Source organism: Kalmanozyma brasiliensis (assembly GCF_000497045.1).
Source record: "Kalmanozyma brasiliensis GHG001 unplaced genomic scaffold PSEUBRA_SCAF9, whole genome shotgun sequence".
In the NCBI taxonomy this organism is placed as follows: domain Eukaryota; kingdom Fungi; phylum Basidiomycota; class Ustilaginomycetes; order Ustilaginales; genus Kalmanozyma; species Kalmanozyma brasiliensis.
This window is the reverse complement of record NW_015961992.1, coordinates 299,114-324,998: the sequence shown is the minus strand read 5'-3', so window position 1 is coordinate 324,998 and position 25,885 is coordinate 299,114. Positions and strand designations below refer to the sequence as shown.

The following is a 25,885-nucleotide window of genomic DNA, read 5'->3' as shown; positions in this document are numbered from 1 at the left end:
CCAGAGTGTTTATTTTCGCGTCGTTTTTGATCACGTGACTTTTGGGCTAAGTGCGGTCTAACAGCTCGCAATACTGAGCCCTCGTCATCAGCATCAGCAGCCTTATATATGCTCCCAGCGCTCACTTTGGAGCAGAAATGGGTCATTGAAGCGGGAGCGGTACTGCTCATCAGCAGCCGCAGAATTATGAATGCGCGGATGTCAAGATGGGCTGTCGGGAAGGGACTATAAGTACAAGGTTGTGTCGATGCTGGGCGAGGAGATGTCGTCGTGGAGGAACGGTGAATGCGAGATGGTGGCAAGGAGTGTCCGGGACTTCTACTTCTTGTTGAGGTTCTTCTTCTTGTCGTCTGCATCACCGTCTGCGGCCTTCTTCATGATGGTGAGGGGTCCGCCCTTCGACGCGCGGCCGACCATTTCTTGCTCGATCCTCGCTGTGATGGAGGCCGTCTGCTTTTGCTTTGTCTTGGCGGTACGCACTGCTGCCGCCTTCCTTGGTGCAATGACTCGAGCTGTATAGTCAAGAGCGAGGAGGAATGCGAGACGAAGATAGATATTGGTGAGTAAGACCGTCTGTCGAGCATGACATCGCCCACGACCTTTAGAAGTTACTTACGGCCGCGCTTAGGACCGGTCTTTGTCCTGGAGTTGGACTTTGGCGATGCGGCCGCCTTCTTCGGCTTTGCTGGTTTGAATCCTTGTGCCATCTTGCCCTGCGATTCGAAAGATGCTATCGGATGAGCCTGTGATGGTGGCAGGAGATCGAGGGCTTGCAGCTCTTTTGACACACAAAATTCACACGCGAAATTCTGGCCACAAAAAAAAAGCAACCTCGAACCCTGCAGCTCGCTCCACATGCCGGGACTCGGAGCGCTTTGTCCACGGTCACGGACTCAGCTTGCCATCAACGCCGGCAACTTCCGACCAGCATCTTGGAGCTCAGCCTTGTGCTCGCGGGCTCTTCACCACCGAAACGCCTCTGTACACGATGGGCAAGGACAAGGACAAGAAGAAAGACAAGGATGGCGAGCTCGAGGCGTCGGAAGACATCCCCAACTTTTACTGCCGACGCAACCCCACGATCCCACGTCAGAACCAGCCGAGGCCGTACGCCTTCTTGCAGCGCATCCTCAGCGAGCATCGTATTCGGACCGAGGATGACTTCGAAGAAGGACAGAGCATGGAAGAGGTCAGCAAATCACTCGCTGCGACCTCGGTGTCCAATCACGATGGCTCACTGGATTCGATAACGGTTCAAGCTGGCGACGGTGCCATAACGGCCGTGCAGAATGGACTCAATCTTCGCGAGACTGCCAGCACATTGGCTGAAGCCTCGGGGGCATCCGACGCAGGTCAAGCCACGTCGGACTCAGTCAGCTCATCGAGCACCTTCAGCTCCCGTTCGGCAGCATCCGACAAGACCGATGTCGAGGAAGAGCTTCCGTGGTTCTCACAGCTTTCGGCGTATCCGCAGCTGAGGTCTGCGGGCATTCCGTTGGTGCCGGACGATGCCTTTTCCAGCAAGACGGGCGGTCTCAACGCATCTTCTACTAAGAAGCGTCAGAACACGGCGGCCTCGATTGCGTCAGCTTCCATGAGCAGTCTCAACGGCAGCCAGAAGGCAAGCTCCTCATCTTCGGCCTCGACGTCACTATTCGGTTCTGGGTCTTCTCCCCTGTCACGCGTCACCTCACCCAAGACCGCCTCGACTTCGACCATGGAGTCATTCCCACGCAGCGGCTCCCCCGCATCGCTCAATGGAGCTTTCTCAGCACCCATCACATCCACGACTTCGTCCCAGCTCGAATCGGACGCGAAGCAGTCGGCAGCATCAATATCAAATTCCATCAAGGCAATGCCCGCAACAGCGAGCAACGGTGCAACAGCCCCATCAGTACCGCGCATCGTCCCCTTCGCCCAACCTGCACTCAATGGCGCATCTACGAACTCAGCCCCAAACCCGCCTCCCGACTTCCAAGAAGACCTCCTCCCACCGGACAACTTTGCCATGGTCAACTCGCACGTCTACCGCTCCTCCTTCCCCAAAAAGAAGCATTTTCCCTTCCTCCGCACTCTTGGCCTGCGTTCTGTTCTGACGCTCATCCTCGAAGAGTACCCCGAGACCAACTCGACCTTCCTCGACACCAACGGCATCACCTTTTTCCAGTTTGGCATTCCGGGCAACAAGGAGCCATTCGTTTCGATCCCTACGGACAAGATCACCGCTGCTCTGGTCACCATTTTGGACCGTCGCAACCATCCTATGCTGATACACTGCAACAAGGGAAAGCATCGGACCGGATGCTTGATTGGGTGTTTGAGGAAGCTGCAGCAGTGGAGTCTCACCACCATCTTTGACGAATATAGGAGGTTCAGCTGGCCAAAGAGTCGAAGCATGGACCAGGAGTTTATCGAGCTGTACGACGAAAGGGCGGTTTGGAGGGATATCGATGTAAGGTGGTTGCCAAAGTGGTCGGTGCTACCACTGGCGTCGCTGAACCTGCATAATAAGACGAGGAAGATCGAGGATCTAGAAGACGAGATCGACGGTGTCAACGATCAGGATGGGGGAGAAGGTTCGTATCAGGACTCGCTGACGATATGGAGAGGCATGTGACCCATCGCTCCCTGACACCCTCAATATACCCAAGCACTCTAATCACAACGCACACGCAAATACAGACCACTCGTTGCTGCGTTTCTCTCGCGAGACTGGATATGCTTTCGTGCGTGTTTTACTCGCTCTTCTGCCTCTTCCTCCGCTCCCCCTCTCCTTCCTTTTCCACCTGAACATTCGCAGGCTCTTTCTTCTTCTCGGCCTTCTTCCCCTTGTCCCCCTTGACCGGGATCGGCGCGGGCCTCTGCTCAAAAGACACCAACCCACCCTTCTCCCACTCACTCTTCAACCACCTCGCACACTCCTCTTCCGCACCCCACCCGATCGAGTCCTGATCATACTGCCAAGCCAGTACGAACACCTGGATCTGGGAAATTAAACGCGGATGGCAACCCAAGCACGCCGTCACAGCGTTGCCATCCAGGACGATCTTCTCCTCCGCGCGCTCCACCAGCGACCACTGCTGGATGAGCTGCCAGAAACGGCTATAGTCCTGAGCGAGCTGCACCGCTTGCTCTTGCAACGGTGCCAGCGTCGATGTGTCGGGATCGAATTCGGACTGGCGCCACAGATCCAGCAGCTCGCTGATGAACGAGAGCAGCAGCGCGGGTTGCGGTCGCAGCGAAAGAAGACCGTTTGTCACGTGCGGACTGCGCAGTAGTAGTCCGAGTCGAGATTTAACGCTGAGCCCGGGCGGTAGGTTGAGCAGACGATCCAGTGTCTCACTCTCCTCACCCGTCTGTCCTTGGGAAAGCACCCTTCGCCCCAGAGGGAGAAGCTCCAGACACCGATGCAGAGATGCAACAGGTTCTTTCAGCGTCTTCGTGCCCATCTTGAGGCCATTTGCGATAACGCTCTCGCCGGCCCACGCGTGCTTGTTCTTCTTCTCCTCGTACATAAGGTGCCGCAAAGGAAGCAGGGAGACCGAGATCCAAAGTCGACGGCGTTCTTCGGCTGTGAGGGAGGAGCTGGACCAGCTGTACAGCAAGTCGTAGGGGAGCGCTTCGAAGACTGCTCGTGGGATGGGCGATGTTGGCACCGCCGAAAATGCCCGGGACAGGTCAGATCTGGGTGCAGTATGGACGACGTCTCCGATCGAGAGGGTGTCCATGGGAACCGACTGGTTGACAGGCGAGCCGTCTACGAGTGCCTTGACGTGCATCATTGCGTCGAGCAAGCGAGCGGCGTTGAGCGCCACCGAATCCGGTTCGGGTTCCCCGACTTTGGGCTTTGCAGCACCGGAAGATGCCACATGGAGCTTCCCTGCGCCTGGCGGCGGGTGGAATACAAGCGGGAATAGCTCCAAACGATGCAGCAGGAACAGCGCCAACAATGGATGCGGACCCTTGATCATCTTGTCCACCTCGATGCCAAAACGCTCCCTGGAGACTTTGCTGACGAGCGCATCACGAAGCTGGTTCCTCCCACTCTCGACACCCTGACTGTCTCGTGCTGAGACCCTCGGGTCGTCGCTGCTGGCAATCTGAGTGCTGCTTGCGTCCGTGTCGTCGAGTGAGGCGCCGGTCGTGCTGGTTCCCGTGAGGCAGCGGATGATGGAAGGATGCAATTGGTACGCGAATCGACTCGAGAAACGTACGCATCGAAGCACTCTGAGCGGATCATCGAGGAAGGTCGTCAATGGCGGAAGCGGGGTTCGTATCAACCCCGCCGCTAGATCTTGCAGACCCAAACCCGTGTGATCCTCCACCTCTCTCGTGTGCACGTTGTAGAGCAGCGAGTTGATAGTGATGTCACGTCGCTCTGCATCCTCCTTTGGCGTCCCGAATGTCATCGTCGGGATCCTTGACCCTGGGTCGTAGGTCTCTTTTCGCAAGTTGACAAAGTCGAGCGACAGCCCGAGCACTCTCGCTGTCGCCGTTTCGAGGCTCTTGCTCTGCTCCGGGTTGGCAGCAATCTTGCCAATGCGGCCCATGTCCGAGAACCGATCGCTGAAGTAGCGCGACCGTGCGAGCGGTGATGACGCGAAGGACTCGGAGGAGAGGTAATGCTTGAGGTAGAGCGCGAATGCGTTGCCGGTCAACGTGGAGAGGGCGATGTCGAGGTCGTCGGATTCACGCGCGAGGAGCTTGTCGCGGACCCAGCCGCCAGCGATACGCGCTTCGCATGGCTGGCTACCATCGCCGCTGCGCTGTGCCGAGTCGACCTCGGGAAGCTCTGGTCGCTCGCGATGAATGTAGGCGCACGTCTGATCGAGGAGCTGGCAGATGGCTTCTTCTTGCTCTGTCAACTGAATGTGTGCGCCTTGCGTCATTGTGTATCTTGATCGGAGCTGTGGTGCGAGCGAGGGTACAAATGGTCTGGGACAGCTTCGAGGGCTTGCGAGCAGACTCGAAGGCGAGGGCGAGACCCGAGGCGAAAGAGATCGTTGTCGAGACCAAGCGCGGAAGCTGGTCAGAAGCATGCCATTCGAGCCCGGCTTATGGCCATCACCTCGTCCAATTTGGGCCCTTCTTCGTCTGTGGGGACCGGGAGAGCTGTCTGCGATTCCTGGCTTCGCTATTGGAGGACAGGAGGGTTCATGGACGTATGACGGCTGTTGAGGTGGAAGATAGAGCTTTGAGAAGCATGGGCCTCCACCTCAAAGGGCTGAGCTGCACCTGTCAAGCAGCAAAAATTCCATTCGCGCGATAGGAAAAGGCGCAGGCACAGTCACGTGTGGGGTGCGCTCTGTTCAGTCGGCAGCTCCATCTCTAAATCATCCATTCGATCCTTCATCCTCCAGAACATCAACAATCTAGAGCTTCAACAGGCCATCGCAGCCTTACAATACCAAGCAGCCACCACGATGCCGCCCAAGGCTGCCGTCGAGGACTTCGACGATGACTTCGAGTTCGACCTGCCGACCGTAGCGTCTCCCGGCGTCTCACAGGCGCAGGCGGGAGGTGCTCCTCAAGCCGACCAGATGGCCGCCTTCCAAAAGATGATGGAGCAGATGGGTCAAGCCCCCGGCTCTGGCGACTTTGGCTCTTCTCGACCTCCCGCAGACCTCGCCGTAGCTGGTGGCAGCGGCTCGAAGTCTGACAACGACGGCGAACACAAAAAGTGGGTCAGCGTCTACCCCATCTACTTTGACGCCAAGCGACACTACGGCAAGGGATGTCGACGAGTCTCCTACGAGAAATCAAGCCCGTTCCCCACACAGCTCTGGATTGCCAAAGCAGTAGGCCGACTTCAACTCAAGTACGTGCAGGAGCCGTACAAGACGCATCCTCAAGACTGGGAGAACCCGGGCCGAGTCAAGGTGCAGCTGTTCAACGAGGATGGCGAGCCGACCCACAGCCGCTTCGCCAGCAAGAAGCAGCTCTTCGACGCCATTGCAGAGACGATCCAACCCAACTGCGGAGGCAAGCCACCTGCGATCGAGCCACGCAAGAAGCGCGTTCGCCCTTCGACGATGAAGAAGCAGGCTCTCGCCGAAAACGCTGAAGCTGCCGCTGCTGGGACGTCTGCTTCCACTGAAGCCGGGGCCTCGAAGAAGAACAAGAAGAAGGCCGCGGCCGCCGCCTCTTCCAGCTCGATTGCTGCTGGTCCTTCCAAGCCTACGCTGACCAAGGAGCAACGCAAGGAGATTCTTCAGGCCAAGCGCGACCCTAACCCGAACCCGATCCGCGAGCGTCTGGCCAAGATCAAGTTCCCGCCCACGCTGGAAGCACGTCTCCCCCCTCACTCGCCCGCGATCGAAGGCGGATTGCTCAACATGAACCTCGCCGAAGCGATGGGCGGACCGGGCATGCCAGGAGCAGACGCACTTGGTGGTCTCGGTGGTATGCTCGGTGGCATGGGTCTCGGCGGAAATGATGACGAGGAGGAAGAGGAAGAGGAGAAGGAAGATGCGGCAGCCAAGAAGAAGGACCCGATGAACCCGCTCAACCTGGGACGCAGGCAGAGGAAGAAGGTGGTTCGTATCGGACGTTGATCGGATGGACCCGATTGGCATTCGGTTTGGCTCGGGTCTCGCCCTTGACAAGCAATACAGCTGAAGCAGCGTTCCCTTTGACACCCAGTGCATATTTTACCTGACTGAGCTGAGTAGTTCTGTCTCATGCGAGCTGTCTCATGCCGAGAAGTGTGATCAATCGTGTAGAAGACCGCCATTCAAGTCATGACTCCCGTCAGGTGGCAGGACAACTATCATAGCAGGTATATATCTGTCTTCGAATAAGGGCTTAACATCTGCGGCCATAGAACCTTGAAAGCACCGCATCCCGTCCGATCTGCGAAGTTAAGCAAGGTATCGCCTAGTCAGTACTGCGGTGGGGGACCACGCGGGAATCCTAGGTGCTGCAGTTCTCTTTTTTCTTACTCCTTTTTGGCCAACTCATTGACTTGTGCACAACATTTTGGGTAGACGGCAAGGGACTCGGTCTCGAGCTGCAATCATCGCTACAGAAGCTGGCGACAGAGATTGAGTTTTTGCTGGTGTAGAGGTGGATGGCAATGCCGCGGAGAACAACAGAGCGGAGTGACGTCGACGCGAGCACCGGCTGCAGCGGAAACGAACAGCGCCTAGCACAGAGGTAGAAAGAGTGCTCCTTAGCGACGTAGACGATCGTACCACAGAATAAGAGGAATTGAGATCTGGTGATGACTGCATCGTCAGCTGACCACCTGAGCGAGCAGTATGACAGGGTCTCATCGCACTGTTTCTGCTCACGATCCCCTTCAGGGTCCACCGATTCCAATCGCGGGGTTCGGTAAGCACAAAGGCGCGGCGCGGTATGACGAGTATTTGCGCCTTTTGTGCGGTTGGACATCCGCCCGTCTTGAACAGGAGTAATGGTCTTGTGACCTTCCTCCTCGACAGAGACATAATGAATCTGTCATTGATTGTCTGTTGTCGTTTCGATCGTAGAACTGCTCAAATGTTGGCTGCGAGGAGCGTCTCTCTTGGCGCTAAGGCGAAGTCGTGGCCCACGCAAAGAGACAATGCATCCGAAGCGCGGTGCCAAGGCCAACGCGCCAGCCAAGAACGCTCTTCGTCCGCCCCGATCCCGCATCCTGCATTGATCGGTCTCGAAAGTATCGTGCTGATGTAAGTACTTTCGATCTGCTCATCACTTATGGCACGAGTAGTTGGCAATGCCCAGCAATGCCAAAGCAAGCATGGGCTGCCGAAACTTGCGTGCGTGTCCGAGCGGCGCCTTGCCGCCATGCAGTCGCGGCACTGGCTGTGCTCGACTTTGTGAGCCAGTCGCCGGATCCTCGGAACCGTCGATCGATCTAAGAGTGACTGAGCCGAGCAACAAGGAACCGCCTTTGACTGCACGAGGGATGCTTGTACCCCTCCGCGTTGTGCCAAGTCCGCGTGGAAGGGATCGCATGATTTTCTTTCCATGCGCTTGACCAAGGGATCCAAATCGCATCAAGCCTTGGCAAGCGTGACCACGCTAATTGCAACCGGAAGCGTGCCGACGAGACTGTATCTTGCTCGCTGTTTCATCCCGAAGCTGCTGAGCACAAGTCAGAGCCGACCCAAGCTCAAGCGAAGAGGTCGTCGAGATGAAGGAAGGCTGCTCGCAGCGTGAAATGCAGTCGCAGGTCCACGGCAAGGCGGACCTTGAACTTGATCGGAACGAGGAATCCAGACCTTTTCTTTCTCCTTTCCACCTGTCTCGCCTCCCTTTCAGCTGTCAGGGAGTCGGTTCATATCCCGTGAGCTCGTCAAGGCATGCCAACATGAAGTGGGCTGAGTGGACTCTGCCTTGCGGGCCGACCGTTCCCCTCAGTGTCTGGGCGAGACGCAGCTGCATAGCTTGGTGGGACGAACTTTTCAGCCTGTGGCTCACGATGAGCTCTAACCACATCAAGGGTCATCAAGCCTTGACCTTGTTCGAAAAGGCTTTGTCCTCCGAACTTACCCAAGGCTTCAGCAAGAGCGAATGAGAACACGTCGATGCTCGTGCCAAAGTGGAAGCGCTCGTGACCAAAGAGCAAGTGTGATGTTCCATGACATCTGGATGGAGCCAAAGGGCCCATTGTCTTGTCTCAGCATGACGAGAAAGTGGCAGGCCATTCATCGGCTAGGCTTGGCAGCCCAGACAAAGGCATGGCCATGTAAGCGAGCTGGTGCAAAGATGGCTTGGAGACGCGGTCAAAAGATGCGAGCCTTGGTCATGCGATTTCGCTCGGAAATTCAATTAAAAATAAAGTCTCCTTGAGCTCAGTCACGTCGTGGCTCGGCACGCTCGGCCTGAGCCTGAGCCAGCGTCAGCAACCAAGCCTGACTTAACGTGAGCCGGCTCGAAAAGGACCCTTGTCAACTTTGGCTGCAGCTGCACCTCTCCGCGGCTCTCTTTTCCCGAGACGGTCCCGCTTCGCTTCGGCTTGAGAGCCTAAACAGAACAAGCCACTGCTCTCCTGCAACTCAGTCACACAGTCAGCCGATTTGGGACCCTGACGGCTGCCGCCAAGGCTGTCAGCCGTGACTGCGTAAGATGCAAAAGTGGGTGACTTTGTGCTGAGTGTTAGTTGACTTCCTTTCAGCGGCTGCACAACCGTGTCAAGGCTTTTGCAACAACGAGCCTCCCCTTTGTGCTCCTGACCCTTTGTCTCTGCCTGTCACTTGCCACTGACTCCACCTTCCTCTCTCGTCATCGTCTCCATCAATCTTCACCATCAACCCTCGCTGCCATCATCACCACCAACACCGACTCCCACCACCTTACGCCCACTGTTCGCTAGCCTCGACGCATCTCACACCCTCATTCTGTCCCTGTCGCTGCGACTCTCCCAACACAAAGTGCCCGCTGGACCACCCTCTGAACACGGAGAAAGCTACGGATCCGTTCCACAACTGCGCCACGTCGCCAACACCCAATCTGCCTCCCAGTCGTGTAGCAATCTGACGGTGCTCCCACCCGCTGCCAGCATCTCACACCAACACCTCGCTATATCGGCATCAGATCTCCCACAGACGCTCCGCACATGTCATAAACGCCCAAATCCGTTCGCACCAACACAGGTTCCATCGCAGCAATGAGCCAGTGCCTAGCCTCTTCGAACGAGGCTGGGCCCTCATCTCTTTTAAGGCCATGCGATTCCAGCGTACGACGCAGCAAGACGGTCGGCCACGCACCCTCTCCTCCAACTACTTGCTCGCCCGGCTCCTCGTCTCGCGCTCTTCCGCTTCTCACTCAGCTCAACACGCACACTTCGAAGAGCTCAAACACAGTCGACAATTTCTGCGACTCCGTCACCAGCCCTTCCAAACGCGGCGACATGCTGAGCGCTCCTTCTCGAATGCGACGTTTGGTCCCAGGCAACGACAGCGGCGCACTGACTCGTCATGAACTGTCATCTCGCACCTTTCCTACATCTGATCCAGCTTCGCCGTCCATGCGCTGGCCTGCGCGCGGCTACTTTGCCTCCGTCGACATGTCGGAACCCGCGGAAGTCTCATCAAATGGCGGCCAGGCTGACGCGCTGCACCTAGATCCGAGCATAGGATCGCCGGGCGATGACTCACTATCGTCCATGTCGAGCACACCCAGCCTCACCAGCACAGCTTCCACGCTGTCTCGCTCCACCTCGATTCGTTCCGCTGCCTCGGAGCGCAATTACTTCCAGGGCGGAACACGGTATGTCTCGTTGAACGTGTCCACCGATCTCTCCACTGCTGGACTGCGCGAAAGCTCGCCGGATCGCGCCACCTCAAAGTGGACGCAGAGAGCCAGAAGCTGGTCCAACACGATGTCGCGCAGGATGAGCATCACCGCTTGGAATCACACCCTTCACTCGACCACCTCGCCTTATCTCAAAGCCGGACTAGAGGAGCTGCGCTCCATCTTTGACGTAGACTCTCTCGGCGCAGCCATCGACGACCAGGACGGCACAGATCTCGAGGATGCACCAACTTTTGGCTCTTACGCAGGCCATCGTCGACCCTTCTTCGGAGCTACAGGCGGTCGTGATGCCGAGAACGCTGCAGCGCAGGATCAGGCTTTCTCCGAATCGCCCCAAGGGCTTTCGCCAGACTTGTCTCGCCTCAGCAGTTCCGAGCATCGACGTTTGCAAAGCTCATCTACCGCAAAGCGACATGGCATGTGCTTCAAAAGTCAGCTATACGAGCCTCCAGCCACTCATCATCGTTCGCAGTCATGGCGCAAGCACCGCAGCCTCTCAGTCTCTGATCTGCCCAGCCAAGCTTCGCCCGAATCGACTGCCGACAAGGAGACCATTCTCGACACGCAACGCGGCTCTTCAGCGTCATGTTTCTCGACGCGCAACACATTCGCACGATCACGAACGTCGCGCACTCCTTTCGTCGCTGTCGGTCTCGCGGCAATCAGCATCGTCATTGTTGGAGTCTGCGCATTGGAGACCTCGGTTCACCCGGACGCCGCCTCACTGCCTCTGACCACCTTCATGTTGGCGCAGTCTGGCTTTGCCTTGACTGGCATCGTTGGACTGGCGCTGCAGAAGCGCTGGATGAGCGATCTGGCTTCGCGTCTCATCCGTGCTCACGTGCTTTGCCAGGTACTCATCGCTCTGGCAGCGCTCCGAAATTTGAGCCGTACAGCTTTCTACCACGACCGTCTCGAGGTACAGAATTCGCACGGAGCCGCAGCTGCTGGGATGCTTACGTCTCCGCGCTTCCTTGCTGCGCATCAACGCGTCACCGACCCTCACTCCTCTTCGGTGGGATCTGTACGCGATCAGGTGATGTACCTTTGCGTGTTCGCTGTGCAGGCCGCGCTTCCTCTCGCCTTCGTCTTGTGGGCTCAGTACGCGCTGGCCTCTGCACTCAGCCGTGCCACGCGCTCTTTCTCGAAAACTCGTGGCGCTGACAAGCAGCCCCAGGACGAGCGACAACAATTCGTGCCCTTGGTCAAGCTCGCAAGGGAGGACCGTTCTGCAGCTCCGCGCACCAGGCGCATGCGATTCAACAGCGAGAATCCCACGCTGAGCAAAAGCTCGTCGCAAGACATCCTCAACAAAGCAAGCGGACGCAACGAAGGATGGCTCGGCTTCGTCATTACTCGTCTCGATATCGATGAGGCCGCCCCGGTGCCACCCAGGTCCGAGATTGACGCAGCCGAGCTGACGTCACGACTTGAGGAGCTGGCCCGGTCAGTGACCCCGACACCGCGAAACCGCTGAAAGCGCCACAGCGAATCCTGGTGGTTCGCTTGGGCTGGCCCATCACCCTCGACTGGTCTTTGCATCTTGACACTGTTATCATACTCTCATCTCTGCCTTTTCTCTGCATATCTTTCACAATGTATTTTTATCTGCATCGCTATCAAGTCAACTCGATATCATGGCCACTCATCCTCGAAAGCATGAAGCTGGACAGGTCAGATCTGCGGAAAGACGTCGCCTCGTCTCTGCTCCCACAGCGGCATCTCCTTCCGCGTGTTCTCCAAAGCTTCAAGATCGATATCAGCCATACAAAAGGTGGGCTTGTAGGGCTGAATATCCGGACACTGAGCAACGACGGACCCCCAGGGATCTACGATCATGGCATGACCCCATGAGGTTCTCTTTGTTCCATCGTGGGCTCCCACTTGAGCAGCTGCGAGTACGTAGCTCTGCGTTTCTATCGCTCTTGCTCTGAGGAGCGTCTCCCAGTGTGCGGCGCCGGTGCGGACGGTGAAGGCGGAGGGGTAGGTGAGCAGTTGTGCGCCTTGCCGTCGCAGTCGCAGAGATGGTTCCGGGAAGCGCAGGTCGTAGCATGTGAGCAAGCCCAGTGAGCCAACGGGTGTAGAGCGAGGGGGGAGTAGCTCTGATCCCGGAATGGTCGAGTCGCTCTCGAGGATCTTGAGGCCGCCCTTAATATCCACATCGAAGAGATGCAGCTTGCGATACCTGTCCAGGATCTCGCCCTGGTGATCGATCAGCAGCTGTGTGTTGTAGCATCGTAGCCTGCCTCCATTGTCCTTGGCATCTCTCTCATCCTGCGAAGAAGAGGGTGCCTCGTGAATCCCGACCGAAACCCACACGCCCGCTTCCCTCGCAGCCGACCGAATGCCCTCGACAAATCTGCGGTTGTCGTCGGAGCGCGTGAGGGCGGCAACATTGGCAGTCGGCGCGATAAAGTCCGTCGCTTCGGGCAGGAAGATCGCTTTGGCCCCGCGAAGCGAGGCGTTGCGGATGATCGAGACCGACGCAGCGAGGTTGTCCGCTATCACGCCGGTCGATTTGAGCTGCGCCACTGCTGCCAAAACCATGCTTGCGAGCTACGCGGAGATGCTGGAGTTGCTTTGCGGATGATCCGATGGTCGATGGTGAGACGATGCTCGGAATCGTGCCGTGTCGGTGGTCGACGGACGTTCCGAAGTTCGACAGCTCTCCATCACGCATATGACAAACTCACTCGTGTGGAGGTTTGAGAGTTCAAAAGGCCAGCTTCGGCTCTCTCCGACCAAAAAGGCCATGCCGACGGTGGGACCATGGTGGAATCGGGATCACCGACGCTGATAAACATTCCGACTGGCTGAGATGTGGGACTGAGGAGACTCGGAACGGAAGACGTTGGCGACAAGCGACAGCACAGCACAGCCTCGGGGGCACGTCGGATGAGCCTTACCGAGAAGGGCGCAGCGGCAAGGCGGATCGGCCATCTTTTCTGGTCGGCAAGATGACAGCCAGAAAAAAATGACAACTGCGCTTGGACCTGCGTGTGTGTGTTGCTCTTCAGGGTTTCGGTTGACATGTGGAATTCACTTTGGCTTGCTTGCCTTGGCCAGTTCGCCGTGATCCTCCGAGTCTCTATCCTTTCTCTTCTTTCATCACAACCTCCTTGTCGACCCCAGCGCGTCGCACAGAAGCTTCGACCACAGCACATGCTGCTACGCAGCTTTTATCACTCGACCGCGCAGAAAGCGCACCGAAGCTCTCACCCATAAGAGCACATGATAGCAAGCAAGTCCTCCCCCTAAGAGCGCAGCTCAGCAGGACCTCGTCGGATCTCAGCGGTGACGACGACGACGACGACGACGACGACGCCGCCAGGGATATGGCGGATCAGCAAGCCGGTCAGGAACCGGATGAGTTTGGCGCTCTCCCGGGCGCTGTCTCTGACCTGCGCTCTCGATTCGAGCAGCTGTCCAAGTCCGAGGGCAGTCGACCTGCCTACAAGTCACAAGCGAGCTCCACGACAGCGATACCAAAGCAGAAGGATCTTAGCGCGACACATACATTCGGACAGCCGGAGAAGAAGCTTGTCGTAGTCCAGAATGGCCTACAGAAACCCAAGAAGTCATCTTCAGTGTCCAACTCGCCGAGGATCCCAGCAGAAGATGCGCCTTCCTCGTCGTCGACAACGAACAACGCCGCCGGATCGAGCTCATTCAAGCAACCTCGTTCCGGCCCCACCTTGCTCACTGTAGCCGATCTCGCCTCTCTGTCTACGCCCTCCAGCGCAAACACGTCCGCCACTGATCTCGGCGCTCTTTTGGTCAAAGACAAGCGCGCGCCTACTACCAGACGAGCATCGAACTCAGCTAAACCGCTCGCCATCACCGCGACCAAGTTTGGAGAAACCATACCGCCTCTATTGACACCGAGGTCGAGTCGTCCTGCCTCGACAACCGCCTCAGCTTCTGCATCCGATACCGAAGGCCCAGCAAAGATGAAAGTGGCACCCCCACGGCCACCCAAGCCCACTTCTCATCCTCACGGCGTGCAAATCTTGGATGATGCCGACCTCGAACGTCTATCCAGAGCCGACTCGACCGCCCGCGTCGCATCGCTCGCCAACATGTTCGGTCACCGCACGCATCATACAATCGCCAATGATAGAAGCAGCCCCCCTAGCAACTCTGACACCACAAATGTCAAGCTCAAACCGAATCGCATCGCTACGGGCGGCAGTCACTTTCTCAAGTACTCTCGCTCCAACGAGCTCCTCTCTCCCACTGCCGACAAAGGCTCTGAGCCGGCGCATTCAGTCAAACAGGCTCCGCCAATAGTCCCACCACGGCCGATCAAGACAGATAGCTCCGCCGAGAGCTTGGCCAATTTACCTGGCTCAATAGCTGCGGTCAATTTGGAGACAGACGCGGGCTCGATTCCCGTCCTTGCCGCACCGGTAGACACTGCTTTCATCACCTTGTCACCTCCAGACGCGCCACCACCCTTGCCGTCCAGAGAGCCCGCTTCGCCTCAACTCGATGGGATACCAGAGCGACGCCGCCTCAGCGCGTCTCTGAGCACGGGTACACTTCCCCTTCTCAGCGTGGCCCTCGCCGCAGACGAGCTGGAAACGCCGCCGCTTCCTGTCCGCAAGCCATCGGGGAGCGACAGCAATGCAACTCAGAACGATGCACCTATCATGCCGCCACCGCAACGTAGCACGCCGACAGCGTCCTCCGCAGCTGCGGTGCATAGATCTCAGACGGTCACCGCACGGTCAAAGCCGATCCCAGTAGCTCGGTCCGCTGCCAGGCATCTGCAGCCCAGTCGAACTCTATCAACGTATGAGATCGAAGCGGCTTCGACACTGCTGCCACCTCCGACACGCAACGCGCGCCTCTCACCCAGCGGCCCGATCAGTCGCAGCTTTGGCCACCAAAGATCCACCGACAATCGACCGAGCACGGACAGCTCTGATGAAGAAGACGATACGTACGCCTCCTCGTCCCTGTCACCTTCCTCCTTTTCTCCCTCGTCCTTCTCCGCTTCGCCTTCCAGGTCCACAGCTGGTCTGCGCAGGATGCACGCTGCAGCAGACATGACGCCAAGCGGACTGCCCGACACCTCGCACGCCAATCGCCGCGCGCCCAAATTCAGTCCGGACTGCTGCACTTCGGCCAAGCAAGCGTTCCAATGCTTTGCCGTGTGTGGTCCTACGGTGGTGACGGGCAGTGGCGACAAGGTCAAAGTATACCGCGTCGGCGAGTCGGCCAGCGGTCTGGGGGACAAGCTCTGCACGGTCGGCGAACATCAGTCCAAGGAAGTCAAGCTGACAGCGCTCGAATTTCGACCACCGAATCATGGCGTCTGTCCGGTTTCTGTCACAGGAAAGCGAGCACATGGCGAAACAGCGGACGAGGGCAGATATCTATGGTGCGGCACGAAGGATGGTCACATCTGGGAGCTCGACATCGCCGAAGCGGCGGTGGTGCATTCCCGGCAGAACGTGCATTCGGATCCGATTCAGCTGCTCAAGAGGGTGGGCAACAAGATGCTCAGTTTGGACGAAGGGGGAAAGATCTCGATCTGGCTGCCGAATGCGAGTACGGATCCAGCCGTTGCAGGGCTGCGTCTGTCGAACCAGCCCATCACGCAGCGTATCGCTATGGAGAAAGGCTCGCACGCCTCCGTTGTAGGTCAACAGCTGTGGGTCGCATCGGGGTCATCGGCGCAGAGCAAGAACGCCAAGGATCAGACCGCAAGCAAGGGCCCTCGCATTCGTATCTACAACCCTTTCGCGGACGACAAGCCGTTCAACGCGCTGTCGAAGGCCGCGACGATTCCTCCGGAGATGGGGGAGGGCGTGGGTGCCGTGACTGGCGGTGCGGTCATCCCCTCTCGCCCCGACTATGTCTATTTCGGGCACGATTCGGGTCACGTCTCAATCTGGTCGCGACAGACGTACGAGTGCGTTGGTGTGCGCAAGCTCGGTCCGCACGGTCTGACGGCGGTCGCGGGCGTGATCAAGTATCTCTGGGTAGCGACTCGAGCGGGAACGATCTCGGTATTCGACACGGAGACAGCCCCTTGGCGCGCGCTCAAGATCTGGACGGCACACAAGGAGCCCATCACTGCGATCAAGGCCGACGAGCACGGAATCGAGAAAGCGGGCCGTCTGCAGGTCGCATCCGGCGGCCTCGACGCAGCGGTGCATCTGTGGGACGGCACGCTCTCATTCGACTGGATCGAGGCCGAAAAGTCCAAGCGCGAGGCCGAATTTTGCACCTACCGCAGCATCAAGACTCTGCATGTGACGTTCAACATGGACGCTGCCTCGCCAAACGATCTCGAGACGTCGGCGGAGAACATGGAGGTGTTTGGGCAGATGCTGCGCAACGCATGCCAGGTTGGATCGGATAGTCTACCGGCTGACCGACCGCCGGATGTAATCGTGTTTGGTTTCCAAGAGCTCATCGATCTCGAGAGCAAGAAGTTGACAGCGAAGAGCCTGCTCTTGGGCGGAGGACGCAAGAAGGGCGCGAACGATTTGGGCGATAGGGTCTCGCGCCAGTACCGAAGTTGGTACGACAAGCTGATCCAGATCGTGCGATTTGCGATGCCGGCCACGTGCGGATATCTGTTGGTGCAGTCCGAGAGTTTGGTGGGGCTGTTCACGTGTGTTTTTGTCAAGCAGACCGAGTTCAAGCACGTCCGCGAGCTGGCTATCAGCACGGTCAAGACGGGGATGGGGGGCAGGTACGGCAATAAAGGAGCCGTCATCGCGCGCTTGGTGGTGCAGGATACCAGCATTGCATTCGTCAACGCCCACCTCGCTGCAGGGCAAAAGCACGTCAAACAGCGCAATGCGGATGTAGCGGACATACTGGAGTACCCAACGGTGTTCGATGACCCCTACGCCGATCCGGAAGCGTACGTCGGCGGTGGGGATGGGAGTATGGTCCTTGACCACGAACTCGTTTTCTTCTCGGGCGACCTCAACTACCGCATCGACCACAATCGAGATACGGTCCTATCCGCACTCGCCGCGCGCAAACTTGCCTCCTTGTTGGATCAAGATCAACTTCGCAAGGAACTCAAACACAATCCCGCCTTTCGTCTCGCCGACTTCAGCGAGCCACCCATCGCCTTCGCCCCGACGTACAAGTACGACCGTGGCAGCTACGACTGGGACACATCCGACAAAAATCGCATTCCCGCCTGGTGCGACCGCGTCCTGTTCAAAAGCGATAAGCCCGACCGCGTCAAGTGTCTCGAGTACAGGAGATGGGAGTGCACCATCAGCGATCATCGACCCGTAACCGCCGTGTTCGAGTGCAAGGTGCGCAAGGCCGATTTTGGCAAGAGACAAAGCGTCGAGGAAGCCGTCAAGGAGGAATGGAGAGGGTTGGAGAAGAGGCTGTTGGACACGGCGAGGGGTGGATATGCTGATCCGCAGTAGGATGGGCGAATATGAAGAGTTGTACAAGGCGTGCGAGAGGTGTGCTTGCGATCCGCGCACTGTGATGACCGAGCAGCCTACGTCGCTTTCGTTCGCCGCACTCGGGTCGATCGACGGCAAGCCGAGACAAAACAAGAGCAGCCTCTGACAGCAGCCGATGACGAACGAGTCGCAGAGTGTATTTGAGAGCGTCACTGCGCTGGGCCACCATCACCTTGTTCTGCGTCCATGTCTACATTCGTCCACGTCTACATTCGTCCATGTCTACATTGAAACTGGCGAATCTCGTCTAAAGGAGTGAACTACAACTTGGACTTGCGCTCGTCCTCCTCCGCGGGCTCCTCAGCGAGCAGCACGCCGACCTGGAAATCGCGCAGATGCGTGAGACCCTTGCGCACCGCCCCGCGCACCGTCATTCCTCCGCCGTGCTCCTTGGCCCTCGGCGAAACGTAGAGCCTGTTGAGCGGTCTCGACTTTTCGTCTTCTGCGCTGCTCGACCCTCCCGCGTTGTTGGCCGTCTGCTCACCCGTTCCTGGCAAGAAGAGACCCTTCCGCGCACGTTCCTTCTGCGCCGGGCTCGCCTGCCAGTCGCCCGGCAGAACCAGCGGAAAGACAAAGCTGTCCTCGCTCTCGCCCACCTGCGCTCGACTGCGGTTCTCGACAATCTCCTTGCTGATGTCCATCATGGTGCCCAGCTTGGGAAAGGCGCGGGGCTCGACGGCCGTGACGGACGGATACTGGGATTCGGGGTCGGTGCCGAGCGCGCGGATGTTGGACAGCGGCGCGTTGGTGTCTGAGATCCAGGAGGTGAGGGGAGCCGATGAGGTGGAGGAATCTTTGCGATCCCATGAGTAGTTTCGACCTTGCAGTCCACGGGATTCTTCCTCGACAGGGGTGACGCGGAACTCAGCGTCGGCAGTTGCGCGGTCGGTCGCCTGGCCCGAGTCGAAGATGAGTGGGAGGATGGGGATGCGTCCTGCCGCGTCGGCTGCGAGGAGGGCCGTCTCGAGGTCGGCTAGGATGTAGAATTGCGGCGGGAAGAGCGAGATCTGGTCGGTGATGCCGGCGTACATGATTTCGCGGGGTGTTTGCAGACGCAGCGATAGCGTCTCGGACCCGTCAGCCGAGATCTTGAGCGACTCTTCGTCGCCAAAGACATCCACCTTGTCAAGAACGGTGATGAAGAAGTGTGCGTCGAAGCGTTTGGCAGGGCGGACGACGCTGCGCGGGGTGATCCAGTTGGAGTAGTGGGCCATGGGTGCGAGCTCGGGCAGCGATCCTTCTCCCTTGCCCAGCTTGCCGGTGATGCCGAGTTTGGCGGACACCTTGCGGATGAAGGGAGCAAAGTCGACCGCGTTGTGGTGGACGTCGTTGCGTGCGTTTGCCCACTCGTCAGCCGACATTCCCGCCTCCTCGTGGCCCACCGCGCGGCTGGTTGGCAGACCGGATGGGCTCGGCGATGGTGACGGTAGGAGAAGCAGACCGGTCTCTTCGAACGTCTCGCGCAGCGCACACAGCTTGAGCGAGTGCATGTACTTTTCCATCTCGTCGCTCTTTGCACCTGAAGTCGAGGCCAGCGCTGTTTCTACCTCCGCTTCATCGACGAGGTCGAGTGCTCCTCCAGGAAAGACGACGGCGGATCGGAAGCTCGATCCATCTCGCGCTGATCTTTGTAGCATCACAGTGTCGTATGGCAGCTGTCCGCCCTTCTCTTTGGCCGACCTTGGGCATAGCACGATGAGGGTGGCGGAAGGAACCGGAGTCATGGGCTCGCCTTTGGGGCCTGTCTTGTGGTCCGAGGCCCGCTGCGCGCCTCGCGGCTTGGACGGCTTCCATGCCGATGCTGACTGTTGAGATGCCATCTCGATGCGATGAGTGTAACTGTGGGAGAAGCAGCTATGTGGCGTGGGAATGGGCCTGCTCTTGAGAAGGGTGAAGGTCGAGCGTTGGAGGGCAAGTCTCGGATGTGCCGATGAAGTCAGGATGCTAGAAGAGCGGAGCAAGGTCGACGCAGTCCGAAAGGGCATGTTCCTCTCAAAGGTCGTGGAAAGAAGACAGGACAGCTCGGGCTGACGTTCAAAGCCCACAAGGGTGAATGGACTGAGGAGCGAGCAGGAGAAGCGCAGCGATGAGTGCGAACCGGCTACCCCGCGTTGTGGACCAGGCCAAATTCCGGTCTTGGCTGCTGAACGTCGGCAAATCCGGACAGCCGCTTGCCGGCTGTCACTTTGCCTCACGCGTGCTCTACGAAGTCACACCCTGCTCAACAGCGCACTCAGCTTCCTTCGGCGTAGCCGTCACATCTTTGTGATCACATCCTCCGTCACAGAGCTGACCACGGATGAGTGGCAATTGCTCGATGCGGCTGATGTCACGAGATGCGCGGGCATTTCCTGAGATCAGTCAGGCTCTTCGCTGCTTTCCAATGAACTCTTCACAACACACACCTCGTTCGATTCTGGCGCTTGGACGTGATGAATGAGTGGTCCACTTCGCTCGGGTATTGCGCCGCCGATCGGTTCCCAGACAGCGATGAAGAGATTGATCCGCTCGAAGCGCCGTCAGAGCAGGTAAGAGCAGCGGACATCGCGGTCGTGCTCCCGGCCATCCTGCGCACAGTACTGACACCTCGCTTTGACAGCAGCCGGCACCGCGGGCGGATGACGAAGAACCAGTCAATTTCGTTGAGACGCCATTGTAAGCAAAGGAAGCGATAGGCAAGATGATCATACGATTTGAGTATGCGCTGACGCCGTATGTGTCGACCGCAACAGTACCATCGCCGCTCGCAATGCGCAACTGCGCAAGGCACGTCAGTCTACCCTACCGCTCGATACAGACGCCAATGCCACCGAGACGACTCTCAGTCAACATCAGACGACGCCAATCGAGCATAGCGGCAACCGTGCAGATTCGCATGATGTCGTTCCGAAGCACCAGCTCAGGGCGATCGACTCATACTTTAGGAGAGAAGCACCACCAGTACCGGCCCATGGGATTCGACGACCTACAAGCGTACGCAAAGCTCCGAGCACACCTCCCGAGATCATCGTCGTGTCGTCAGATTCCGACGACGTCGAAGTCCTCAGCACGAAAGGCATGGATGGTAGCATGGACATCAGATACCGCTCCAGCTTGCATAGCGCCATAACCGAGCCAAGGGAGAACACCAGCCAACGGGCGCTGCAACAGTTCCTCGAAGAGGACAAGGACTTCTACGAGAGCCTCGACCGGGAAATGGCACAGCGAGAAGCCAGCGCAGGTGCGCCATCTTTGTCCGAAGCGGCTTCGTCTTCGGCAAGAATGGAGAGCATGGTCCCCGACGCAAGCACATCCTACGAGACGTCAAGCTGGGCTGCGACTCAGGCGCCTTACGCATACGAGGGGTACCTTGTGGATCACTGTGACCCCCTTCCGGTCTCTCCTCTGGTCCCTCAAGCAGGCTACATGGCACCGCGAATACCGATACCAACGCATGCATCAATCATGTACCATCCTTACGGCAACGCGCTGCCGTATCCGCCAATCCATGATGCGCCTCCTCCCATCTTGACAGGTCGCTTTCCCACAGACAACATGCCTCCACCCAGACCGGCCCAAAGCAGTGGTGAGTGGCATCAACACCATCTACCGACCTACCAGCCCCCCTTTGGGCCCGATCAACACCCGCTTGTTCCTCAATACCCGCCGACTGGTTACGAGCGATATCGAACGCCTCAATATCAGCCTTATCCCCAGCCACCTAGGCCAAGTTCTGCATCGCAACCTTCTCCTGCGCCCAATCACTCGCAACCCAGTACCAGTCGAGCCAAGCTCGCAGCCTATGCGCGACCGAAGTCGCCGCGGCAGGCGCAAGCAGACAAAGCAAGAGCAGATGGTAAGCGAGCATAGTGGAGTCTTGGCGAGATGCGCTCAGTTGACTGACCGGCCTTGCTCTTGATCCTCGTCCGCAGTGGTGTACAAGGCTTTGCGCGGCGCAAGCAAACGCACAAGAAAGAGTACGAGTAAGTGCCGACCTCTGCATCTTCTGCCAAAAGATACTGCTTCTGACCTACCGTTCGAGCTTCTCAACAGATCGCCCGGCACCCTCATCGTCATCGAAAGGCAAGGAAAACGAGTGGTCGACATTGGACGCCTCTCGCACAGAGCGAGACGGCAGTCTATCTCTCACAGCCGCATTGCGTCGTCCGCTCCCGGCGACACGACTTTCGACGGCAGTACGCGGAGGCAGCCGCCTATCTTTGCCGCTCTATCGCAATCCAGGAAGCTCGCTGGAGGACAGACGACGCGCTGAAAACATCCTGTCCAGAAACTCGATAAGAAACCAGAATCCGACTGCATCCACGAGCAAAAGCGCCGCAGCAGCCTCCAAAGCTCCCAGACTCTTCCGACCGTCGCCTCTCAACGAAAACGAGCCGGACGGCCAGAGACGATGACCGACACAAGCACAGCCAAGAGACACGCAGCGATGTTGCGACGAAGGAGCGACGACGTTTCATGCAAGTCGAAAATATACAAGTGGTGCAAAGAAATGATGCGACGAGATCGAAAGGACCGAGTGGGAAAAGCGAAGGAAGTTCTTGAAAGAGCGAATGTCCAGGAGGGTTTGGCTTAGAGCTTATGCGAAGATGGCAATGGCGGCGGCGGCAACGGCGAGGCCGGAGGTGACGAAAGCGCCAGTGTCAGCGCGGAAGCTGGTGGCACCGCTAGTGTTGCTGGAGGAGCCGGTCTGCTGGCTGGACGGGCTGCTGGAAGAGGACGCCGCGGGACGGCCGGAGCTCGAGGGGGAAGACGAGCTGGAGCCGCTGCCCGACGAGCCCGACGAGCTGGAGGAGCTGGAGGAGCCAGAGCCGGAGCCGGAGCTGGATCCAGAGTTGGTGGTGTCGGCGGATCCACTGGCAGCGGCCGAGGCGTTGCTGTTCAAGCACGAGGTGTCAGTACCGGCACGGATGGTGACCTGGCCCGAGTAAGACTGGACACCCGAGTCATCCGAGATGGCGAGGGTGATGGGGGTGTTAGCGGGGAGGTTAGGGACCCATCGGAGGCTGGTGGTGCCGGCGTCCTGAGGAGCAAAGGTGACGAGAGGGGCGGCCGAAGGCTGCGAACCGGGAATGACGCTGACGTAGACTGTCGGAGGGCAAGATCAAGACAAACGAGAATCTGAAGGTCAGTCCATGCTGTCACTACAACACGACGATGGGACGTCAAAGAGGCTACTTACCCTTGCCCTGGGCGCCGGTCCAGTTGAGCAAGACAGGCTGGCACTGGGTGATGGCGGCAGGAGTGCCGATCTGAGCAGCAGAGACGGCCGAGGTGGCGGCAAGAGCGGCGGCGGCAACGACAGTGAACTTGAACATGGTGAAGAAAGGAGGGTATGCTTGAGGTGGACAAGGTGATGATGGTGGAGGAGGAAGTCAGGTCAAAAACTAGGGCGAAGGTAGGCCTCATAAAGGATCTGTTTGGCTCTGTCCAGGAGCTCATCCGTCGATCGGTTTCCCTCTGGCTTCATTGGCTTTCAATCGAACGGCCGACAACAGGGTGGGCTCAACCCACAACTGCTTGAATTCCCGTTTCACCTTCAAAATGCTAGCCAACCAGCTGGCATCGATCGAGAGGCGTAGCAGTGCAAGTCAACCGGAGCAGCAGACGCTTGGCTGGCGGAGAGGGATGCACTTCGCATCTGCACGAGGACAGGAGCCCCTTGGACCGATTGCTGCAGAGATGCAGGGCCAAACGAGCAGGGGCCCAAAACGAGAGGGTCCTGCCCTCCTCATCGCCAAGCGGACCGAAAAACAACACGCAACACTCGAAAGGATTTCGGAAACTTCTCAAAGATCGCCGCGACGTTGCATATCTTTGACGTGGGATCTGCATCGCCCCCTTTTCCTCACTGGAATCTCGGCATCTTGATCTTTGCACCGCCATTGCCTTGAGTCTGCTTGGCTAGAAGCGAGAAAATGCTCACACTTGGGAGCTGCGATGGGCGATAACAAGCGGCGACCTGTGCGAAGACTCACAAGGGGCAATGAAAGGCGGTAGCGACTCGCATAAGAGGCCAAGCGGACATGGAGCGAGGTGCATGCGAAGATCGAAATGACAGCGAGCAAGGCGAATGGGCGCATGACGAGTGAGGTGTTGTTCTCGCTAGAAGAAATTCTGCAAATCACACACACACACACGACCTCGCCAAACAGAAGGACGCGCGCCCGCCCTCCGCAAACACAGAGTCGATCGATGGGTTCAGCAGCTGCAATTCGGCGCCGGGCATGAATCCACAGCTCACACTGGCTGCTCGTCGATGCTGCCATGGCATTGCACCTTCTGTATGCTAGCTGTCATCGGCAGAATCAAGCGAGTCGGCAGCGGAAGGCGGCGTCAGTGATGCAAGTGCCCGTTGAGTCCTGCAACCGGGAGAGCGACACCGAGGCCAGAACACTCTAGCAGCGGCCATCACCGAGCTGCGGCGCCTCGCTAGGAGACCAAGAAAGCCAAGAAGGATCTGCGTGGGTCAGGTCAAGCGACAACCGTCTCCGCTCGGTTTCCGGCCTGCTTGGCTGGCAATCACATGCATGCGAACCGGACAAAAGTCGCCGTACTCTTCGAGCCAATCGCCGATATGTGTGGTCTCAATCCGATCCGAACTTGCGCCGATCCAAGATCATGTTAGAGCACCAAATCGACTTCTTGCCATTTTTCTTCACCAGAAGAGAAGTCGTGTCGACGTCAGCCTGCTTAGGCTGCTGACTTGTTCCACTCGGAGGCGAGGTTCGTAGCGTATCCCTCTTGAAAGGTCATCGAGCTACCAAGCAAGCTCGAACGGTGTATGAAACCTGAACCGAGTCCGCCGCGCGCGTTGCGAGACGACCCTTGTATCAAGGATGACAAGATGAGCTTCCACATTGACACTCCGAACGAAGCACGTTGCCGCCGGGTACCGCTGTCCAGCGCAGTCAAGGGCATCAACAGCTGGCATTGCACGCCGACACCCTAGGCTTAACAGATGCTATCGGACGGTGCGCCAGGTCGAGTCCAAGACAGACTCGTTCGTCTGCAAAAGGCCCCTCATCGCGTCCGGAAGGCCTTGGATCAAAGCAGCACGCCTCGGAAGGTTAATGCCGAGACGCTTGGCTCGAGCTCGCAACGCGTTTCCCGCGGTCGAAATTGCTCAGGCCTGGGACCCATGACCAAAGAGCCACCGGACTCGGAATGAGAGCAAAGACGGGATCGTCTCCCGTCCGCCCGCCCTTTTGAATCTTGTTTCGGTACCTGGCCCGTGAGGCAATCATTCCAGGCATTGCCACGGTCCAGTTCGTTTCACTCTCATGCTCAGAGCAAATGTACTTCATCATCCATCATCGGTCAAGAAGCTTTGCCGCAGATTCGAATCAGGTTCATCCGAAGTTGTTTGTCATTCGACGTCAGTGGACATCAGTTCGAGGTGATGACAATAGGACTCAGAAACCGGAAGAAGCTATCGAGGGTGACTGCGAACGCACGTCACCGGCGTCGGTCAGCTTTTGCCGTGGGGCGCAACTGTCAGCAGGCACGACATGAAGCGAAAAGAAAGGACGCGCTGCAACTTTTCCACCGCGGATCTGATGGCTGCTCAGCCCTGAACTGCACGCTAAAATCCGCGGTAAATTCGCAAAAGCCCTTTTTTTAGAGCTCGGGCTCGCGAAAAGGCTGCACTTTTCTGGTGGCTATCAGCTTGGCGAGGCAGCGCGAAGCGAGGGAGAAGGGTAAAAGGTAAGGGTTGAAGATTCCGCTGATCTTTTGCCGTTGACTTATCGCTCAGCAAGGCAACGCTCCTCTTAAGCCCGAACAAGGCTCACTCACTTGCCATACTGCAAATGGCGTAGCCACAACTGAGAAAAGAGAGAGAATGAGATGGAAAAGTCATGCAGCTTTACGAGCCAGACAGCCTTGAAGGGATCCGTGTGAGCTTTGAACTCGGTCACCCACAGGCACATCATCATCACCGGTCCTGAGCAGGCATTTGCTTGACCCGGCCCTCGAGCTCCGGATATACAGATGGCCTTCTACCTCAGATTCCACCATCTGTCCATCCTCCCACCACATTGTTTGAACAGCTTTGCCCGGCCCAGGTCTATTCATCTCCGGAGCTCGTTCTCCTTACAGCCTATTCACACAAGCCTGCCCCTCGTGGACTTGCCTCGCCGCGGACCATTCGACACTTGACAACCTACTTGCCT

The 25,885-nt window shown here is 58.0% G+C and overlaps 10 protein-coding genes across 10 annotated transcripts; 5 read left to right on the top strand and 5 right to left on the bottom strand.

The window, feature by feature from the left end:
* Positions 1–318: 318 nt before the first annotated feature.
* PSEUBRA_006324 (uncharacterized protein) lies at positions 319–707 on the bottom strand (the record flags this gene model as incomplete). The annotated part of the gene is made up of 2 exons (XM_016439640.1): positions 319–512; positions 617–707. 2 exons carry the CDS (start codon positions 705–707, stop codon positions 319–321), a joined length of 285 nt encoding a protein of 94 aa, XP_016289565.1.
* A 281-nt stretch (positions 708–988) lies between these two features.
* PSEUBRA_006323 (Protein-tyrosine phosphatase, SIW14-like protein) lies at positions 989–2,617 on the top strand (the record flags this gene model as incomplete). The annotated part of the gene is made up of 1 exon (XM_016439655.1): positions 989–2,617. One exon carries the CDS (start codon positions 989–991, stop codon positions 2,615–2,617), a length of 1,629 nt encoding a protein of 542 aa, XP_016289564.1.
* Positions 2,618–2,735: 118 nt separating this feature from the next.
* On the bottom strand, positions 2,736–4,889 carry PSEUBRA_006322 (Poly A polymerase, head domain protein; the record flags this gene model as incomplete). The annotated part of the gene is made up of 1 exon (XM_016439645.1): positions 2,736–4,889. The coding sequence occupies one exon, from the start codon at positions 4,887–4,889 to the stop codon at positions 2,736–2,738; it is 2,154 nt and encodes a 717-aa protein (XP_016289563.1).
* Positions 4,890–5,423: 534 nt separating this feature from the next.
* PSEUBRA_006321 (Signal recognition particle, SRP19 subunit) lies at positions 5,424–6,554 on the top strand (the record flags this gene model as incomplete). The annotated part of the gene is made up of 1 exon (XM_016439657.1): positions 5,424–6,554. One exon carries the CDS (start codon positions 5,424–5,426, stop codon positions 6,552–6,554), a length of 1,131 nt encoding a protein of 376 aa, XP_016289562.1.
* Positions 6,555–9,973: 3,419 nt separating this feature from the next.
* On the top strand, positions 9,974–11,737 carry PSEUBRA_006320 (uncharacterized protein; the record flags this gene model as incomplete). The annotated part of the gene is made up of 1 exon (XM_059465752.1): positions 9,974–11,737. One exon carries the CDS (start codon positions 9,974–9,976, stop codon positions 11,735–11,737), a length of 1,764 nt encoding a protein of 587 aa, XP_059321764.1.
* A 197-nt stretch (positions 11,738–11,934) lies between these two features.
* On the bottom strand, positions 11,935–12,807 carry PSEUBRA_006319 (Carbon-nitrogen hydrolase; the record flags this gene model as incomplete). The annotated part of the gene is made up of 1 exon (XM_016439649.1): positions 11,935–12,807. One exon carries the CDS (start codon positions 12,805–12,807, stop codon positions 11,935–11,937), a length of 873 nt encoding a protein of 290 aa, XP_016289561.1.
* Positions 12,808–13,595: 788 nt separating this feature from the next.
* Positions 13,596–17,672, top strand: PSEUBRA_006318 (WD40 repeat; the record flags this gene model as incomplete). Its single annotated transcript, XM_016439668.2, has 1 exon — positions 13,596–17,672. One exon carries the CDS (start codon positions 13,596–13,598, stop codon positions 17,670–17,672), a length of 4,077 nt encoding a protein of 1,358 aa, XP_016289560.2.
* Positions 17,673–17,974: 302 nt separating this feature from the next.
* PSEUBRA_006317 (NUDIX hydrolase domain protein) lies at positions 17,975–19,534 on the bottom strand (the record flags this gene model as incomplete). The annotated part of the gene is made up of 1 exon (XM_016439650.2): positions 17,975–19,534. One exon carries the CDS (start codon positions 19,532–19,534, stop codon positions 17,975–17,977), a length of 1,560 nt encoding a protein of 519 aa, XP_016289559.2.
* A 612-nt stretch (positions 19,535–20,146) lies between these two features.
* On the top strand, positions 20,147–22,108 carry PSEUBRA_006316 (uncharacterized protein; the record flags this gene model as incomplete). The annotated part of the gene is made up of 5 exons (XM_016439672.1): positions 20,147–20,242; positions 20,317–20,369; positions 20,447–21,549; positions 21,626–21,676; positions 21,747–22,108. 5 exons carry the CDS (start codon positions 20,147–20,149, stop codon positions 22,106–22,108), a joined length of 1,665 nt encoding a protein of 554 aa, XP_016289558.1.
* Positions 22,109–22,290: 182 nt separating this feature from the next.
* Positions 22,291–23,029, bottom strand: PSEUBRA_006315 (uncharacterized protein; the record flags this gene model as incomplete). The annotated part of the gene is made up of 2 exons (XM_016439641.1): positions 22,291–22,799; positions 22,894–23,029. The coding sequence occupies 2 exons, from the start codon at positions 23,027–23,029 to the stop codon at positions 22,291–22,293; spliced, it is 645 nt and encodes a 214-aa protein (XP_016289557.1).
* Between the last annotated feature and the right edge of the window lie 2,856 nt (positions 23,030–25,885).